Source organism: Natrix helvetica (assembly GCF_964273705.1).
Source record: "Natrix helvetica genome assembly, chromosome: 11".
NCBI lineage: Eukaryota > Metazoa > Chordata > Lepidosauria > Squamata > Natricidae > Natrix > Natrix helvetica.
The window spans coordinates 21,779,579-21,798,942 of record NC_138562.1 but is presented as its reverse complement, the minus strand read 5'-3'; the positions used below and the strand labels follow the sequence as shown (position 1 = coordinate 21,798,942).

Below are 19,364 nucleotides of genomic sequence, written 5' to 3'. Positions count from 1 at the left end.
TCACATCTTGGAATCTCACCGTTTTGGGGGTCTCCCTCCTGGAGGGGGGTTTTCTAGCCCCTTTGTCCCCCTCGTTCAATTTGCTGAGGGAAAGAAATCAGTCTTCCACATGTCTTAGAAAGGGAACATTGAACAGGAGATGGTTAAAATGGGCGTGGGGCATCCCATCCCTCATGACAGAGAAAGTCGGGAGTATTTAAAATGAGACCAAGCCCCTGTTTCCTATTAGCACTGATTATGTTACTTAGTCGAGTCATGAAATATCTGCCAGAAAAAAACCACTCAGAGAGCACCAAGGATCCCACGGTCGTCTACTCCTTCTCATCCTCCCTTCCCCATTCCCCCTTTTTTCCCTCCTCCTCCTCTCTTTCTTTTCCTTCTCTCCACGAACCCCACTTCCTTCTAGCACTGATCCTGTTACCTAATTAGGTAATGAAACGTCTGCAAGAAAACCACCAAGTTTAGAGAATAGCAAAGACCCCTCAAGCCTCTTTTCCCCTTTTCTTTCTCCTCCTCCTCACTCACAAACCCCACTTTCTTCTACCACTGATGCTGTTACCTAGTTGGGTTCATGAAACGTCTGCAAGAAAACCACCAAGCTCAAAAAAGCATCAAGCACCCCCACAGTTCGGCTCCAAACTATAAATGTTCTCTTATTCCAAATGGAAATGCATCTAAGGGGATTTATAGAGGGCTAATGGCTGGCCTCTTCCCCAGCCCCCTCCTGCTTCCTTCCTAGAGGGAAGGTACAAAGGAAAAACAAGGAGACAACAACAGCTGGGCTTTCTGAAGAGATGGACATTTTAGAATGTGGGGTTCTTGGTGCTCTCTGAGCTTGGTTGTTTTCTCGCAGATGTTTCATCACCCAACTAGGTAACATCATCAGTCCTAGAAGGAAGGAAGGAAGGAAGGAAGGAAGGAAGGAAGGAAGGAAGGAAGGAAGGAAGGAAGGAAGGAAGGAAGGAAGGAAGGAGGAGGAGGAGGAGGAGGAGGAGGAGGAGGAGGAGGAGGAGGAGGAGGAGGAGGAGGAGGAGGAGGAGGAGGAGGAGGAATCCTTGGTGCTCTCTGAGCTTGGTGGTTTTCTTGCAGACGTTTCATCACCCAACTAGGTAACATCATCAGTGCTAGACAAGATTGAGGTTGGCTCTCTTTTTATATACTAGCAGCCAAACTCAGGATCTGTCTTTTCTGCAATTGGGAACACAAGCACATTTCGTTCATTCTGCTTAGTGCTATTTTTATTCTGCCTGACTAATCTGATCAAGGCCGTACGTGGCTTATGATTCAAATCTCAATGTGTTTTTTTTAACCCCTAACCCAGATATTTCCGGCCACTTGTTCTGAGGTGTAATTGACAAGTGCCAGGGGCCTGTATTATTATGACAGAGCTTATCAGCTGGAATCGTTTCATTCAAAATCTATAACTCCCCAAGTGGTCCATCAATATTCCACCCGGAAAACGAAAACAAGGAAAGGAAAAAAATTAGGTGATTTTCCGATGAGTTAAATGCAGCGGATATGCACACAGAAATGACCACATCAAGGATGAGTGAAGCAAATACCTTACGTATGCATGCTTTGTAGCCAAATGTCTCCAGCATCAACTAATTTTCTTGGATGGGACAGAGAAACGAAAAGTCTTCCATCAATCTGGCAGGGATGAATGTCATCGAATTCCTTCCAAAATTGTGATTTCCTCTACAAAAAGTGGTCAGACTAAAATCAGTGGTCAATTGTGGTCTTTTCTCCCAGTTCTTACTGAGTTCATCCTTTCTCAGAAATTAACATTTCTTGAAGAAAAAGTTTGCAATATGATACATTAGATATAACTATAGAACTAAAGAACTGGTGTGTATCCCTATATAAATATATCATCAATGCATAGAAGACAGTATATTTTATAAGGGGGGGGGAATCTAACTAAAAACTATGGAGGGGAAAATAAGAAAATCCCTATGCTGGAGCACTTCAGATGAAAAAGGGACAGGGGACTTTAAAAGAGAAGGGAGGAAGGGAGGGAGGGAGGAAGGAAAAGGAAGGGAGGGAGGGAGGGAGGAAGGAAGGAAGGAGAGAGGGAGGGAAGGAATGAAAAGGGAGGAAGGAAGGAAGGAAAAGAAAGGGAAGAAGGAAGGGTGGAAGCACCTAAAATAGGGCTGAATTATAGTGCAAATGAAAGAGAGAAAAAATAGCTATTGAAACGATATAAATTCCTTCCATGTCATCCTGACAGATTGACTTTTTTTTCCAATGGCGAACTCAAGTGAGATGCTGGCATATCATATCGTCCAAAACAGATTATTCTACCTGGATCCTTTTCCAAAATAAATCCAGATTAGAAGAAACGGTGTCAAACACTTGCACACCAGAAGATGACCCTATGATCCACTCTCTTTCTGATTCACATGTGGACTGCGGGATGCTCTTTCTGGGTCGACCAGGAGCAAGGCACGTGGGAAACACAGCAAGTGAAAATAATATTTGTTGTCTCTGCCGCGTGGGTTACATAACACAATTGTCTTCCAAAAAAAAGAAAAAGCTAGCAGAAACGCTCCTAGCCCAGGGCTTAACCTCCTTCTGCGCCTCCCTTCCGTGGGGTTTGAAACAGGGGTAGAGAGAGACACAATGCGGTATTATATCTAAAACAAAGAAAGAGCCAGTCTTTCTTGCTCTTTAACCACTGTTTTTGAAATTTGGACCATAAAAGAACTAGGGTGCTGGAGAAGGAACCTGCGTTGAGTCCCTTGGACTGCGAGGCCATCTGACCGGTCAGTCCTAGAGGAGGAGATCAACCCTGACTGCTCTTTAGAAGGCCAGATCCTGGAGAGGAGACTCAAATCCTTTGGCCACCTGATGAGAAGGAAGGACTCTGTAGAGAAGAGCCTAATGCTGGGAACGATGGAGGGCAAAAGAAGAAGAAGGGGACGGCAGAGAAGGAGGTGGCTGGATGGAGTCACCGAAGCAGCCAGCGTGAGCTTAAATGGACTCCAGGGTTAGGGAGAGGACAGGAAGGCCTGGAGGAACGTTGTCAATGGGGTCGCGATGGGGTAACTTTGCAAGTAACAACAACAAACCACTGCTTTATTTTCTTCCTTTTTTAGAGGGGGGGGGGTCAAAAATTTTAGCCATCTTTTCAAAGTAAAATAATCAAAATAAAAAGAAGTTGCATCAACGGAAGGATAGAATCAAGATCACAAAAAAGAAGCAGTTTATAAGGCCTTGGTAAGACACACATGTAATCCTGTCTCCAGTTTTGATCTCAAAAAGATCCGGAGACTCTGGAAAGAGTGCAGAGAAGAGCAAGAAAGAGGATTAGGGCCCTGGAGGCTAAAACATATGAAGAACGGTTGCAGGAACTGGGTAGGTCTAGTTCAGTAAATAGAAGGACTAGGGGGTGACATGATAGCAGCCTTTCAATATTTGAGAGGCTGCCCCAAAGAAGAGGGGGTCAAATTATTCTCCAAAGCACCAGGGGACAGGACAAGAAGTAATGGATGGAAACTAATCAAAGAGAGAAGCAACCTGGAATTAAGGAGAAACTTCCTAAGAGGGAGGACAATTCACCAGTGGAACAGAAGTTGCCTCCAGAAGTTGTGGGGGCCCCACAGAGGTGGGTTGCTATCGGTTCGCACTGGTTCAGGCGAATGGTAGTGGAATGTTGGCCTGGGTCGCAGAAACCAGCCACGCCTCCAAACCAGTCGCCACAACGTGTTTCCTTGGCGTTATTTACAGGCAACTGCGAGCGCTTGCACCGAACAGACAGTAGGGCTAGCAGCAACCCCCCTCTGGCGCTCCATCATTTGTGGTTTTTAAAAAGAGACTGGACATTTGCCTGAAATGGTGTAGGGTCTCCTGCTTGAGCAGCGGGTTGGACTAGAAGACCTCCAAGGTCCCTTTCAACCCTCGTTATTCTTGTCCTAATTTTGGTCATAAACCAAGGATTAGTGTACCTTTGCACAGTGCTCTGAGTACGATACCATATTCTATTCAATGCGTTTAGGTCTAAATTGCTACAATCCGTTTGGCAAATGACTTTTTTTTTCAAAAGAACAAAATCTGCAAATCATAAAAGCTGTCAAATCAAAGGAACAGCTTTCCTTCAAAATACGGAGCAGCCTCTCAAAACCTCTGCTAAATTGACCTGAATTAACCTTTTAGTACTTAAGGATGAGTCCTGACCACATATTATACGGCCTGTGATTGCTGTACATGCTACATAACAAATACCTCAGGCTTCCATATGTTGAATTTAAAGTATATATACACCTTAATTGCTGCAGCTCCTTCGCTTGGCTGGGCAATAAGACAAGTCGAGTAAGAAAATAATATGACTCAGCATAGAGCGAGCTCCACAGGATTTGTCATTCTCTGTTTGTTTCTTCAATGCCCTTCTGCCACTTTTCAACACGATGTGCAAGTTGCCATGCTCCAAAACTACAACCGGTGAGAAGAACCTGGGTTACAAAGGGAATTAGAAACTCTGCAGTTCTACCAAAACTTAAGCAGCTCTCCAGGTGTTCATCCCCACCAGGTATTTTAAATTAGATCCTTCAAATCCAGAGGTGCAGGAATTCATCCAGAGGATTCAATTGTCCAAAAATACATCCCACCCACCCCCAAATTATTCTGCCTTAAGTGCAGCAAATCCTTCCATCCGCATGCGCTCAGGAAGAGTTAATATATTCACCCATATCGCACTGTCAAAACCAATGAGTTAGTGGACAACAAAGGCACCGCACAATGCTAGAAGCAGAAGTTAAAAATGCATGTGACCTTTTCAATAAAGAATCCCAGATTCTGTACTGTTTGAGAAGGAGACCTAACCTAACACTGGCTCAATATGTCAATGAAGACGGAGGTCAACCTATTCTCCAAAGCACCCAAAGGCCAGACAAGGAACAATGGATGGAAACTGACTAAGGAGAGATTCAACCTAGAAATAGGGAGAAATTTTCTGACAGTGAGAACAATCAACCCATGGTACAGAAGTTGCCTTCAGAAGTTATGAGAGTTTCATCACTGGAAGCTTTCAAGAAGCGACTGGACTGCCATCTGTCAGAAATGGTGTTAGGGTCTCCTGCTTGAGTGGGGGGGGGGTTGGACTAGATGACCTACAAAGTCCCTTCCAACCATATTATTCTAAAAGACCCCGTCCTTGTTGGATCTGGACGAATGGAAGGGTTCAACTGGAGGTAGCTGGTCCCAGGAGGTACAAAAGCAAGACCTAATCACCTCCAGTTAGGATGAAATCTTGTGTTGTCCAACATCTAACAATGCTTTCAGGTCAAGGAAAGCAGCCCGGCTTGCCTTAGCACAAGATGTAAAGACAATTATGGTCTGGATGGAAGGAGGTAAACAACTTCCTGAATGCAGGAGGACCATTAACAACAGGGACCAAGCTAACTCCCACCTGTTCCACAGATGGGCATTGTATAGAAAATTTTGCCGTTTTTTAAAATTAATCACAGGTTGTCATGTTACCCAATCTGATTAAACCTGGTTAACGTGGTTGGTTTAAATAACATTGATGTGGCTTCTTTAAACTGCTCAGTTCATACTATGGAACAGTAGGGAAAGATGGGAAGTTACTTTTTAATAAACTTATAATAAAATCTTTTAAGAGGAGCAAAGCAGGGTACACCACCTACATACACCAAGTTGGGGGCTCTGATAGACAACGTAGCTGACTTCAAAGTGTGAAGATACGTCACCTTGGACATCAAAGGGGAAGAGCAATTATCTATCTCCGCCTTGTTTCTTCCTTGCAGAGTCATAAATCAACTTCAACCATTCTCTTTTGTGGTGGAATATGACTCCCGGTGTTTTAACAGGCAAGCTATTTACATATTAACTTCTTCCCTGTGTGATAATATCAGCATCTGGCATTAAAATTTAAATAATGTAACAGGAGAGCTTCGTCTGAGTGTCATCTGTGTGTTCTAAATACAGATGGTGCAAATACACTCAACAGCTTCAGTGCTGAAGATGGAATCTAACTACGTCAGAGGTAGGAAACCAGAGGCACACCAGGTGCCTTGGAGCTACAACTCCCACAGTTCATTGTCCTTGCTGATCCTGACTGGGATCTAAACCCCCAAATATTATTATTATTTTTTAAAACCACTACATTCTCTTCTGGATGGATTGAGTCACCCGAGCCACCAGTAGGCATGAGCTTAAATGGACTCCAGGGGATGGTAGAGGACAGGAAGACCTGGAGGAACGTGGTCCTTGGGGTCGCGATGGGTCGGACACAACTTCACAACTAACAACAAAACATTATCTTCATCTGAGCTAAATTATCGTCACTGAATCAACCTGAACTTCTCATTGACATCTGCTTCTCAAAACATCTGTGGTTCCAAAAGAAACGTTCTTCAGTGCTTCTTCAGAAATCCTTCTCAAACACTTCAGTCTAGTTATCACCTGTCTCGGTTAGTCTTCCTCAGTTGGGGAGGAGCAGGGCTCCCTCAAGATGGATGGATGCCAGTCTCCCTACTTTCTCAGCAATTCTGAAGTCTGAATAAACGGATCGTGCCCAACTTGAGGAACCGTAGACCACACCGTGTAGCAGAGCATGATTGTTCAGCCAGATTATGGTCACCGCAATGGCTGCGCAGTCCGGTTCACTCCTGGCAGTCAGCCCTATCCTCACTTTCAATATTATTGCTGGTGAATGCAATACTTTCCCACGCAAACATGTCCCAAAGGGCACACCAAATAAAAAACAACCACCACCCAATGATGGAAACAAGAATGCCAATCCATGTATCTTGGCAATAAACAATTCCTTCTTCCCTTCCAAGTTGGCAGCGGTAGAACAGGTAACACCTGCGTTACCTGTTGAGTTTGAATCATTCGGAGTTTGGTAACGCGTGGAACGATTCAAAGGGAGTCTTATGAAGTTCAAGGACCAGGCGGCTTCTAATCCAGGAGTGGACCTTTTCTTCCTGATGGATCAGAGCTACTTCAACCCCCATCGCAACAGCTGGAGAACTAACATTGTGCCACAGTGTCAAGAGAATCAGAACAGAGGTGGGAGGGACCTTGGAGGTCTTCTAGTCCAACCCCCTTCTCAAGTAGGAGACCTATACAAGTGGCTCTTAAACACCTCCAGTGATGGAGCACCCACAACTTCTGGAGGAAAGTTGTTCAACTGATTAATCAAGTTCTCTCCTTGATTCGTTTCCATCCATTACTTCTTCTTCTTCTGCCTTCAGGTGCTTTGGAGAATAGGTTGGAAACTCATCAAGGAGAGAAACAACCTAGAACTAAGGAGAAATTTCAGTATCAACTATCAACCAGTGGAACAGCTTGCCTCCAGAAATTGTGGGGGCTTCCTCACTGGAGGTTTTTAAGAACCATTTGTCTCAAATGGAATAGGGTTTCCTACCTGAGCACGGGGTTGGACTAGAAGACCTCCAAGGTCCCTTCCAACTCTTCTGTTATTCTGTTAAATCAAGTAACTTTCTGGGGGACAGAAAATTAGATTTCCTGTGGAACATTCTCTTTCAGCAAAGCTCTTCCTAAGTCATCCAAATTCTCAGGCCTGCTTTATCAAGTGACAAACCTGGGCTGCAGGCTACCCATTTTCAAGTTGTTTTCGTTTTCTAGCAAAAAGAGGAAGCATTGGATATTCTGTATACGCCGTTCCTAAATATTCCTCCGTTGAGAACTCATTACTTCAGACTTCGGTGCCTTACATCTTTGGCAGGCTGACACTTTGTTCTTGTCTTCCAGGAAATTATCTGGGCTAGAGGTGGAATGAGTAATGCTTTTTCATCTCCCAAACTGGTAACCTGTTGCACACAGAGGCATGATAAAACTAGAAAGAAAGAAAGAAAGGAAGGAAGGAAGGAAAGAAGGAAGGAAGGAAGGAAGGAAGGAAGGAAGGAAGGAAGGAAGGAGAGAGGGGAGAAAAGGAAGGAAGGAAGGAAGGACAGGGAGTGAGTGGAGAGAAGGAAGTCAATGAGGGAACCTGGATTTGCTTAACGACAACATGTTCCACTTAACAACTTCAGTGATTCACTTAACAACTGTCAAGCCCTGGGGAAATCAGGAGATTCAGGCAGTTCAAATGAATATTAAGATTTATTGCAAGCTTAAGCTTTCCACAAGAATCTGGCCAACTAACAGTGAAGGGAAATGAGCGGGAGATAAAGTTGACTGGACTTAGATCTCTTGTGGGCATGCAGGGACTCATGACTGATGATGCATTTGATCCTTCATCACAGCCTGGTCATCTCCCACATTGACCCTAGCCAAAAAAGATCATAGAGTCAGACAGACTCACTTAGCAACTGCCCTGTCCAGCAGTGGCAATTGTGGTCCTAAATCAAAGATTACCTGTAGCGATTGATCAATTGCTAGAGAAAATCTCCAGAAGTTTATCTAGCAAATTACAGACAGCCACAGATTCTCAGGCTCAGATCTGCTGGATTTAACGAGGTGGAAGAACAATGTTCTAGTTCTCACTGAGGCAGGAAACAGTGCATATCTTTTCTGCCACAAGGAAAAAGCAAGTCTAGGCACACTTCATTCCTTCAAGCCTAATAGGATTAAACAGAGTGGAGTCATCCCTGCACAGAGCTACATGCAAAAGAGATTCGCCCATCACACATCAAATGCAATTTTAAAAAATGCAGTTGGTTAGGTGCATTCTACACAAAAAGGAACCAATGGGATGAAATGCTGCGTATTTCCCACACCGGCTGGGAAATTCTTGAAGTCCGCACATCTTCAGATGGTTACGGTTGAGAAAACACTGATGTGGGTTGAGATGTTGTCATTTCAGAAGAATTTGAGGAAATGGGACACACTTCCAAGTCTACAAAGTGGGGAGAAAATCCTCCTTTCATACAAAATACTTTTAGCTTTCAAGGTCTTCCATGATTTGAACGCAATGTTGATATCTCCTAGAAACGCGATATTTTCTATTTTGGATTGAATCCAACCTTAAAACATAGTTGGAAGGGCCTTGAAGGTCTTCTAGTCCAACCTCCTGCTCAAGCAGGAGACCCTCTGCCATTCCAGATGTGCGCAGCGCATGCATACATCTTGCCGTCCAGCGACGCCTCTGTGACGCTCCAGCTGCTTGGCGGAGCATCGTGCAGGTGCACGGAAGCCCCGAAGAGTTTAAAGACAGGTAAGGAGCTCGGGTGGACCCTCCGGAGCGCCGTACCAGAACAGTACCCGGTGCTCCGGGCAGGCTCCAGTACGCCTGTACCAGGGCGTACTGCCTGCAACCCATGATCTTCTATTCTCCTTTTGAAAGCCTACAGTGATGCAACACCCACAACTTCTGGAGGCAAGTTGTTCCACTGGTTAGTTGTTCTAACTGTCAAGAAATTTCTCCTCAGTTCTAAGTTGCTTCTCTCCTTGGTTAGTTTCCACCCATTGCTTCTTGTCCTGCCTTCAGCTGCTTTGGAGAATAGCTTGACTCCCTCTTCTTTGGGGCAGCCCCTGAGATATCGGAACGCTGCTATCATGTCGCCCCTGGTCCTTCCTTTAAAAAAATAAAGTAAACTAGACATACCCAATTCCTGCAACCATTAATTCATAAGTTTTAGGTTCCAGCCCCCTAATCATCCTTGTGGATCTTCTGTGCACTTTAACCAGAGTATTAACTCTGCTTAACTCAAGTATTAACTCAGCACATTTTTATATTGTGTTGACCGGAGAATCTTGTTTTATTGGACCGACAATAGATTTTACACACACACACACACACACAGAACACGGAGCCCTCTTCTGTGCCTGTAACACAGTGCTATAAAACCTTAGTTTGTTGACAATCATGTTGTTTCTAATGAGAAGCTGAGTTTTGTAACCCTTCATTGCTTCATCACGCAGCTTTCCGGTAAGGCACATTAAATAATTATGAGCTTAAAAGAGGGGAAAATGTAATCCTAGCCTAAACCACCTTTGGTATAGAATTGGAGGTGCCTGCAAAAAAAAAGTCTTGAATATGGCTAGGAAAAGGCAGCAGACCCTCAGGTGGTGCTGAAAATGCCTCCCCCGTCCTAGAGAAAGTCGAATGTGTCAATTCTTTTATTTTGGATGCCAAAGGAGCCACTTAGCCAAAGATATGATATAATAGATGGATACTAATAAAGGAGAACATTTGTGGTCCAGGGTTGAAACGAGGGGCCCTTGGGGCTCTCTGAGCCTGGTGGTTTTCTTGCAGATATTTCATAACCCAACTAGGTAACATCATCAGTGCTGGAAGGGAGTGAGGTTTGTGGGGGGCGGGGGGAGGAGGAGGAAGAGGGCTATAGGGTCCTTGGTGCTTTCTGAGCTTGGTAGCTTTCCTGCAGATGTTTCATTACACAAACAAGGTAACAACATCAGTGATGGAAGGAGGGAGGAGGAGGAGGAGGACAACCATGGAGTCCATGGTGCTGAGCTTGGTTCTTTTCTTGCTTCCAGTTACGTGGTGGTTGTTTTTAAGGGATCCAGATCTAATTTTGAGGTGGTAATATCTAGCTGACCTTAGATGATCTCAAGAATTAGCAGAGTTGGCTCTAGTTAATATGTTTATGAAGCCCAATCAGAAATCATAAAACTGCTGGCCGGACTAAAATGTTTGAAAAATGATTTCAAACTTCAACCATTTTGAAAGTCTTCCCAAGAAAGCTGCCGTCTCAAGGCATTGCATTTTGAAACTCTTCTGCTGAAATTCTGACTCAAATATCTTCTTTATCCAAATTTTTAAAAAAGGAATTTTTAGGTGCCCTGCCAAACATCCACATTTGCTTTAATAACATAGATCGGCTTTTATTGAAGTTACCCAACCTGGTTACAATTCAGCCCTGCCAATCATCGCCTCTGTGATCCATTGGCTTATCTGGCCCAGTGCCATATACCAAACCCTGACTGACAGTGCAAATTATGACTTATCGATGAAGAATAAGCATTTGCTATAATGCTACGGATTTTCAACACCTGATCCGCCTGTGGAGATTACCAAAAACAGTTTCACAACCTTTTTGTTGCAGGGAAAAGAAGAGGGTTTTTCCTTGTATAATGCATTCCCCCCCCCCCCCCTTTCTCTGTAGCTTTGTCCAAAACTGGTGTACGCTGATTTTATTATTAGAGGTTAGATACCAAATACTCTAAAGCTGAAATAGCTATTTAGGTTACAACTGCCAAAATACCTTAGGTGAGATGTGGGAGATTCCACTCTATACCCTACAATGAGCGTCTCTGCATTTGCGGAACAGCAGAGGTAGAAGGCCTGGCTCACATCCTATTGGATTGTTGCTTGTATAAGGGGGTGGGAGACAGGGACCTTGGTCCATAGACCAAACGAAGGATTGTTTTGATATGGGGATCCCCGTTGGGATCCCCATATCAAAACAATTTACCTTCTGTGCGGCCAGAACCTGAAAATAACACTTAACACAGCACAGTCCTTAAGCAAAATGGTTCGGTTGAGCCCTGCATACGTGGGACCGATTGGGGTAGATTGTAAGGGTGACACCGAAATATAATTTTATGTCATTTTTTTCTATTTTATATATTTATGTATTAAATTATATTGCATTATATTGTCCTATAACTATTGTATTTTACCCTACTCTTATTTTAAATTGTTTGCGTAGGATTTTGTTAGTGATGTGTGTTTGAATTTTGTCCTTTGATATGGTCTATAGCAGGGGTGGGTTCCTGCCAGTTCTAACCTCTCCTATAGAAGAGGTTCCATAAATCTACCGTGCCATTTAGAACCGGTTCCAGCTCCCTCCCCCTCCCGTCCGCACATCATCAAGATGAAGAGCGGGAGGAGGAATTCTGGGAATTGAAGTCCACAAGTCTTAAAGCTGTCAGGTTTGAACACCCCTGGGTTTTTTTTTCTAAAGGGTTAGGGGTGCAAGGATCTTGACAGCTTTAAGACTTGCGTGCTTCAAATGCCAGTTTCTGAGCCAACATTTTGGTTGCTAAGCAAGAGCGTTGTTAAGTGAGTTTTACCACATTTTACAAGTTGGCCACGCCCACCCAGTCACATGGCTGGCAAACCACTCCCACCCAGTCACATGGCTGGCAAGTCACTCCTACCCAGTCACATGGCTAGCAAGCCACTCCCACAAAGCAGGCCACACCTACAGAAAAGGTTCTAAAAAAACCTGAAACCCACCACTGGCCTATAGGCTAATCAATAAAGCTATAATCTAATCTAAAGCTGAAATCTAAATTGATTTTTCCACCATAGGCAGGTCTATCTGCTTAGATTAAGTCCAACTGAGTTCAGTGCAATTCACTCTGAACAGACTCTACCATGCTTCTTACCACCAAGTAAACATGTGTAAGATTATGATTGATTCACTGGCAGAATAATCAGTTTTTAAATAAAAATATTAGCTAGGCAGTAGAGAGAAAAGAAGCATAATTTTAAACTAAAATACTAGGAAAAATATGTGTAAAAAACATCCTAGTGAACAGTTTCTGTATTACAATTTTGTATTTCTCAGAAAAGGTATTAAAGAGGTCCTAGCATGTCCTGTTGCACATGAGATAGGATATCACTCCTAAAAGAATATCTGTGGTGGGTAACATTTATGCATCATCTAGAAACAGGCTTTGTGTTTGTGTGTCTATGTGTGTTGCGGGAAGGAAGTTGTGGTTGGCAACTTCCACAACTTACGTTTCCATATGCAAATTCATCCAGACTTAGCTGGTTTTAAATTCATCAAAGCAATTAACATTCTGACAATTAGAGTGAACCCTATCATAAATCCCAAGACTGCGTGAAAAATAGTCTCATCTCTTAAGACCAGCTACTCCAAGTACACAGGGACTATCTGTTTGTAGGTTTAAAACACACACACACACACACACACACACACACACACACACGCACACACACGGAGAGGGAGAGAGAGAGAGAGAGAAAGAGAAAGAGAGAAAGAGAGAGGTAGATTTCTGACATTTAAAAGTCTAAACAAATGGAACATCATGTCTCATCAATTAGATCAAAGCTGCTCTCCCTTCACAGGCCAAAATAAAGTCCTTGTAATTAATATTAGCCTTGTAATGGCTATGGTTTCCCCAGTTGCAGTGGATGGCTGTGAAGGGTGGACCATAAGGAAGGCTGAGTGCCAAAGAATGGTGGCTTTTGAACTCGGGTGCTGGCGAAGACTCCTGCATTGAGTCCCTTGGACTGCAAGGTGATCAAACCAGTCAGTCCTAATGAGATCAACTCTGACTGCTCTTTAGAAGGCCAGATCCTGAAGAGGAAACTCAAAAGACTTTGGCCACCTAAAGAGAAAGGAGGACTCCCTGGAGAAGAGCCTCATGCTGGGAAAGACTGAGGGCAAGAGAAGAAGAAGGGGACGGCAGAGAAGGAGGTGGCTGGATGGAGTCACCTAAGCAGTCGGCGTGAGCTTCAATGGACTCCAGAGGATGGGAGAGGACAGGATGGCCTGGGGGAACGTGGTCCATGGGGTCACGATGGGTCAGACGCGACTTCGCAACTAACACAACAGAATGAATATTACACTCCCTTCTTAGTAGATGCACCATTCAGGACAGTTTAAAGACCCTCTCACATATTTATTTATTAATTAAAGGTTAATAAACAAGGTCTATTTATTTATAAAAGTAATATGCTCCACATCTCAAGGTTCGAGCCAACACTAAAGGTCTACGAAGTACATTTGCTAACAAAACATCCAAAACACAATTTTCTTGTAGCAGCGAAAGTGACCGCCAACTGACCTCAATTCTCAGCCTCCCTCCCAAGGCAGCTTCGCTCAAGCAAAAGGCATTACAAATAGTCCTGGACTTACAAAGGTTCATTTAGTGACCGAAGTTACATCATCACTGGAAAAAAGTGACTTATGACTATTTCTCCTAATTATGACGGTTGTAGCATCTCTCTGATCACCTGATCAAAGTTGAGAGGCAATTGACTCACAATGCTTGCCATGTCCTGGGGTCACGTGATCCCCTTCTGCGACCTTCTGACAAGCCGAGTCCATGGGGAAGCCAGAGTCACTTAACGACCATGGCAAGAATGGTCAGAAAACAGCAAAGCTCACAACAAATGTTTCATTTAGCAACAGAAATGTTGGGCTCTTGCGGTCATACGCCGAGGGTTGCCTGTACTTTTGGTGGGACTACCCAAACCATCTTCTCCTTTTTCAATTCCCTCCAGAATTTAATTCTTCCCCTTACGGTGCCTTCAAAATTGCAGCATATAGATTATGAGCCAGAGATATTTTTTGTTAGGCATAATATCGGAAAAATACAATAAAGGGAATCTATATTTAATATTACATGTTTTGACAGCAACAAGAATTGTACATGCAGAGTACTGGAAAAATGAAGAAACACCAACAGAAGAAGATGATATTTTAAAAAAATTAGATTGTGCAGAAATGGACAAACCGACCCTAAAATTAAAAGAAAAAGAAGACACAGAGTATTTTTGAATATGGGACTTGTTTTACAAATGGTTGGATAGTAGAGGTAGAAATTAGGACAGGGAAAAATACTATTGTATATAAATAAAATGATCCAGACAATACACTGTTCACTAAGTACTTCTGTATGTAATGTGAAAATATAGAAATAAACTGGGTTTTTTAAAAGAAATTGCAGCTTTGACAGCTCTTGATCTGACATTCTGAATGTCATATAAATCAGGATGGGTTCCCCGGGAAAGAGGTTGATTAGGATGACACCCCCGTGAGTCACCTGGGCACAACCTCATCACACCCTCTGAACAACAGCCAGGGAAAAAAGAAAAGAAAAACTGATCGACAACTTTGGTCAGCCAATAATCAGCCAGGGTATCGGGTTCAATCAATGCACAATGTGCTCCTAACCAGTTCCTAAGCCAGCTGGAAAGACGACACCTATTTAAAGCTTCCAGCGGTTTGGTGTTTACCAACATATATAAAATGAGGTTGGGAGCAGTAAAAAAAATTTTTTTTTAATCCTACTGTCTGTCTTTAGGGGGACAGGTAGATCCAACTGTCATGTCAGAACATTAACAGATTTACAGAGATGGAAGGGAACTTGTAGGTCATCTAGACCAACCCTCGCACAGGCAGGGGACCTACAGCATTTCTGACAGATGGCAGTCCAGCCTCTCCTTGGAAGCTTCTGGATGAAGCTCCCATAATTTCTGAAGGCAACTTCTTTTTTTTTCTTTTTTCCAAAACATTTTATTGGTTTTTACACATATATGGGGAAAGATATAGGGATATACAAAAAAGCTCCCACACTAGTGATAGAAACCCATCCAACACTCACAATTTTTACAATCTTAAGAACAAAATATAAAAGCAGAAAACAAGGTCTTATTCTATATTGTCAACCATGTGTTCATTCATTTTCCTTTGTCACTTTCTAGAATATCACCAATTGCTATTTATTTCAAATGCTTTTATTTTTGTGATCTGAGCCTTTTCAATATTGCTCCTTCCTCCCTGTCCCCAGAGGAGGCCTCAGCCCCCCCCCCTCTTATCTTGCACCATACTGAAGGCAACTTCTGTTCCATGGGTTGATTGTTCTCACTGTCAGAAAATTTCTCCTTATTTCCAGGTTGAATCTCTCCTTGCTCAGTTTCCATCCGTTATTCCTTGCCCGGCCTTCGGGTGCCTTGGAAAATAGCTTGACCCCCTCCTCTCTGGGTCAGCCCCACAAATATTGGAAGACTGTTATCCTGTCTCCCCTGGTCCTTCTCTTCACTAGACCAGCCATGCCCAGTTCCTGCAATCGTTCTTCGTATGTTTCAGCCTCCAGTCCCCTAATCCTCTTGGTTGCTCTTCTCTGCACTCTTTCTAGAGTCTCAACATCTTTTTTTATGGTGCCCCTCAAATATTGGAAGACTGCTATCATGTCTCCCCTGGTCCTTCGCCTCACTAGACTAGCCATCCAAGCAAATTTCTCTCTGTAAATCTCAGCCTAAAAACCAATCACTTCCTGCAGCAACGGAGGCAGAGTAGAAAATCCAAAGGCTTCTTTTAAGATCTTTCGCGGTCTCCAACTTCTTCTAAAATTCAGAATTACTTTCCTCACTTTCTCGCACAAAAGCAGAGCAAAGGGGCTTCCATCCTTTATTCCTTCTATCAGATCCAGATCCAGAATGAAAACCTACCTGGAAAAACACCTTCAACCTCTGTTATCCCTCCCACCCGACCTAAAAATATCTCCATGCTGTTCTTGATTTCTGATTCGGCCAGTCGGATGAATTCAGAGTTGATTTATTTCTGGATTCTTATAGAAATCCCTGAGGTTTCTTTCAGTGGGAAATAGTTGAAGAGTAGAATCACTAAATTACTCATGTCTGCATCCTGGACAATAGGTTGTTCTGAAGGAGATCTCAAAAGAGGAAAACAGCCACTACGAAGCATTGAGGGTCCCAAGAATCACAATCAGACTCAATCAGAATCGAGTCAAAAGGGACCTTGGAGGTCTTCTAGTCCATCCCCCTCCTCTAACCCGAACCCTAACTCTAATCCATCCCCCTGCTCAAGCCCCTTTACTTTGGTGATTGTCTATGGTCTATGGAGATTCTCAATAATCCAGGTATAGGTTGTCCCAAAGGAGTTTCTTTTTTCCCCAAGAGACATCTGGACTTTCTTGGGCTTTTGCTTTTTCTTCTTTGAAAACATTTAGCTTCTCATCCAAGGAAGAGTTGGAAGGGACCTTGGAGGTCTTCTAGTCCAACCCCCTGCTTAGACAGGAAACCCTATATCATTTCAGACAAATGGTTATCCCATCTCTTCTTAAAAGTTCTGAAGTTAGAACTGAAGAAGCTTCTTGGATGAGAATCGAAAGGTTTTAAAGGGGGAAAAAGAAACCAAGACAGTCCAGGTTTTATTTTGGATTTTTAAAAGCCCTTTTGGGACATTGGAATGAGGTTGTTTTTTGCTTTCTCAAAGTCACCTGCTCGCAACGAAGGACCCACCTGCCTACCTGGCATCTCCAGATTCGCTCCCAGCGCCGGCGGGCACGAAGCTCGGGGCCACGATTTCGGCCTTGACTTTGGGAGCCAGGCGAAGAAGAAGAAGAGGAGGAGGAGGAGGAGGAGGCTCAAATCTCGCTTGGCCAAAGAAAAAAGCGGCCCTTTTAAGCTGCCAGCCGGGCAGCTTAGGGAACTCCTTAGGGAGACGGGTCATCCAGGGCGGGAGCTCCCGACGCCGAGCCCGGCTGCGGGAAAACCCAACGGACCATCGCGACTTCCCTCCGGCTTCCCCAGGAGACCCAAGGCAAACCCCAAAGCGAGAAAAGGCCGAAGGACCCAAAGCGCAATCAAAAGCCCCGCGACAATTCAAAAAAGTCGCCCAAGAAACTTGGGAAGGGAAGCTCCGGGAAAGCTCCGACGCCAGCAGATGCCCGCAGAAGCGCAGCCTGGCAAGCGCAGAGCCGGGATCGACTTAAGAAACTCGCAGCGGCCGCGCGCGATCTGGCCCCGACGGGTTGTGTAACTCCGCGAACCGCGGCTGGAATTCAGCCCTCCCTCCCTCCCTCCCTCCTCCTTCCCTCCTTCCCTCCCATCCGAGGCATCCCCGCCCGGGCAGGGGAGGCGCGGGCGCGCGGGCGCGCACCGGCAGACTCGCTTGCGCGGCATCCTGAGGCGGCTGCGGGGCGCGTGGAGAGAAGGGGCGGCCGGAGAGCTTGGTGCGCCCCCAGGCCGGGTCTGCAGAGCCGGTGGGGAGGGGACGGGGGAGTCTGGGGGGGAGGGAAGAAGGGGGACGCTGATGCTGCTGGAGTCGGGGAAAGGGGCGCGTCCTTCGGGCTTGCGGGGGCGCGCGAGCGCGTTCCCGTCTGCGCTGGGGAGCCTGGCACGGAAAGTAGGTCAGCTCCTCGGCGAGCTAGAGGGAGCCAGGGAGGCGCGCAGGGGATGGTGCGTCTTGGCGGAGGAGGCGGGGGGGGGGGGCTTCCATAGGGGACCCCCGCGATGCAGGAAAAGGAAAAGGGCAGGTGGGCTTGCCTTGCTGGGGTCTCGAGCCGCTCCTGAATGCGGAGTGATGCTCTCCAACTCTGGGCTCTCTCCAGCTTTTCAAAACACTACTACTCTACTTCTTCTTTCTTTTTAAAAGTGGTTTGCCGTTGCATTCTTTTGGGGGGATGAAGACAGGGTGGCTGGCCTAAAGGCGACCCCGGCTGGCTTTGTGCCTAAGGCAAGATTAGAAGCCGCGCTGCCTTGGCTCCTTTCCTCCCGCCTTGCCCCCAAACCGAGGGGCGCAAAAGAGCGAGGTGGGGGCGAAGGGTATGGAAGGGGAGGTGCCTGTCAGGTCGACTGGGACTCGGTGCTGGGTTTCCCCATCAGCTGCTTTGGCTGGAGGTTTCCAAGGGTTGTTGGGTCTGTTTGGATAGTTTCTTTAGACCTCTTTTCTTTTTTTAGAGAAATGAGGAAGAAGGACTCAGAACTGAAGAAGTCCCAGACCTCACCTCTTTATTCGACTTAAATAAGGTCAATCGCCAATCTGGGGTTAAAATCAGAGCTACAACCTGAAACAAAAGGAATTTCAATCAGAAAAGAGCTGGAAGGGACCTTGGAGGTCTTCTAGTCCAGCCCCCTGCTCAAGCAGGAGAACCTATACCATCTCAGACAAATGACTGTCCAGTCTCTTCTTAAAATCCCCCAGTGATGGAGCATCCATGATTTCTGGAGGCAACTTCTGTTCCACTGGTGAACTGTCCTCACTGTTAGGAAGTTCCTCCTTAATTCCAGGTTGCTTCTCTCCTTGATTGGTTTCCATCCATTGTTTCTTCTCCTGCCCTCTTCTGGTGCTTTGGAGAACAAGTGGACCCCCTCCTCTTTTTTGTGGCAGCCCCTCAAATAGTGGAACTCTGCTGTCATGTCCCCCCCAAGTCCTTCCTGCAGCGGTTCTTCCTATGCTTTTGTCTGCAGGCCTTTAATCATCTCAGTTGCTCTTCTTTGCACTTTTTCCAAAGTCTCAACATCTTTTTTGTAATGTAACATATTTTGGGTAACATCTTTTTTTGTAGCACAGTGCCTGCTTTCGATTCAGGTTCAGTTGTGGGAGGAAAAACTTTCAAGCAAACCCAACTGGCTTCCATCCCCTTCAAAAACCAACACATTTTTGGTTTTGATTTGATTTTTCTAATCCATGTGAATATGCCCCCTTTATATCCTCAACTGGAGTTTCTCCTTAAAGGTGAAGGTTCCCCTTGCACATCTATGCTAGTTGTTCCCGACTCTAGGGGGCGATGCTCATCTCTGTTTCAAAGCCAAAGAGTCAGCGCTGTCCAAAGACGTCTCTGTGGTCATGTGGCTGGCATGACTAAATGCTGAAGGCGCGTGGAGCACTATAACTTTCCCACCAAAGGTGGTCCCTATTTTTCTACTTGCATTTTTAACGTGCTTTCGAACTGCTAGGTTGACAGAAGCT

The 19,364-nt window shown here is 44.9% G+C and overlaps 1 protein-coding gene across 6 annotated transcripts in view; it reads right to left on the bottom strand.

Annotated features, from left to right (window-relative positions):
- PASD1 (PAS domain containing repressor 1) overlaps positions 1-17,401 on the bottom strand; it is a 53,089-nt gene extending 35,688 nt beyond the window's left edge. For 4 of the 6 annotated variants that reach the window (XR_014176293.1, XM_081963782.1, XM_081963783.1 and 1 more), the window contains exon 1: positions 16,921-17,401. Coding sequence is in view for 4 of the 6 variants with exons in the window: in XM_081963782.1 (XP_081819908.1) it covers positions 16,921-17,123 (203 nt within the window). In the remaining 2 variants the exon portion in view is untranslated. Of the gene's footprint in view, positions 1-16,912 lie in introns of all 6 variants that reach the window. The other 2 variants (XM_081963787.1, XM_081963785.1) reach the window with 2 other exon arrangements.
- Positions 17,402-19,364: the final 1,963 nt, after the last annotated feature.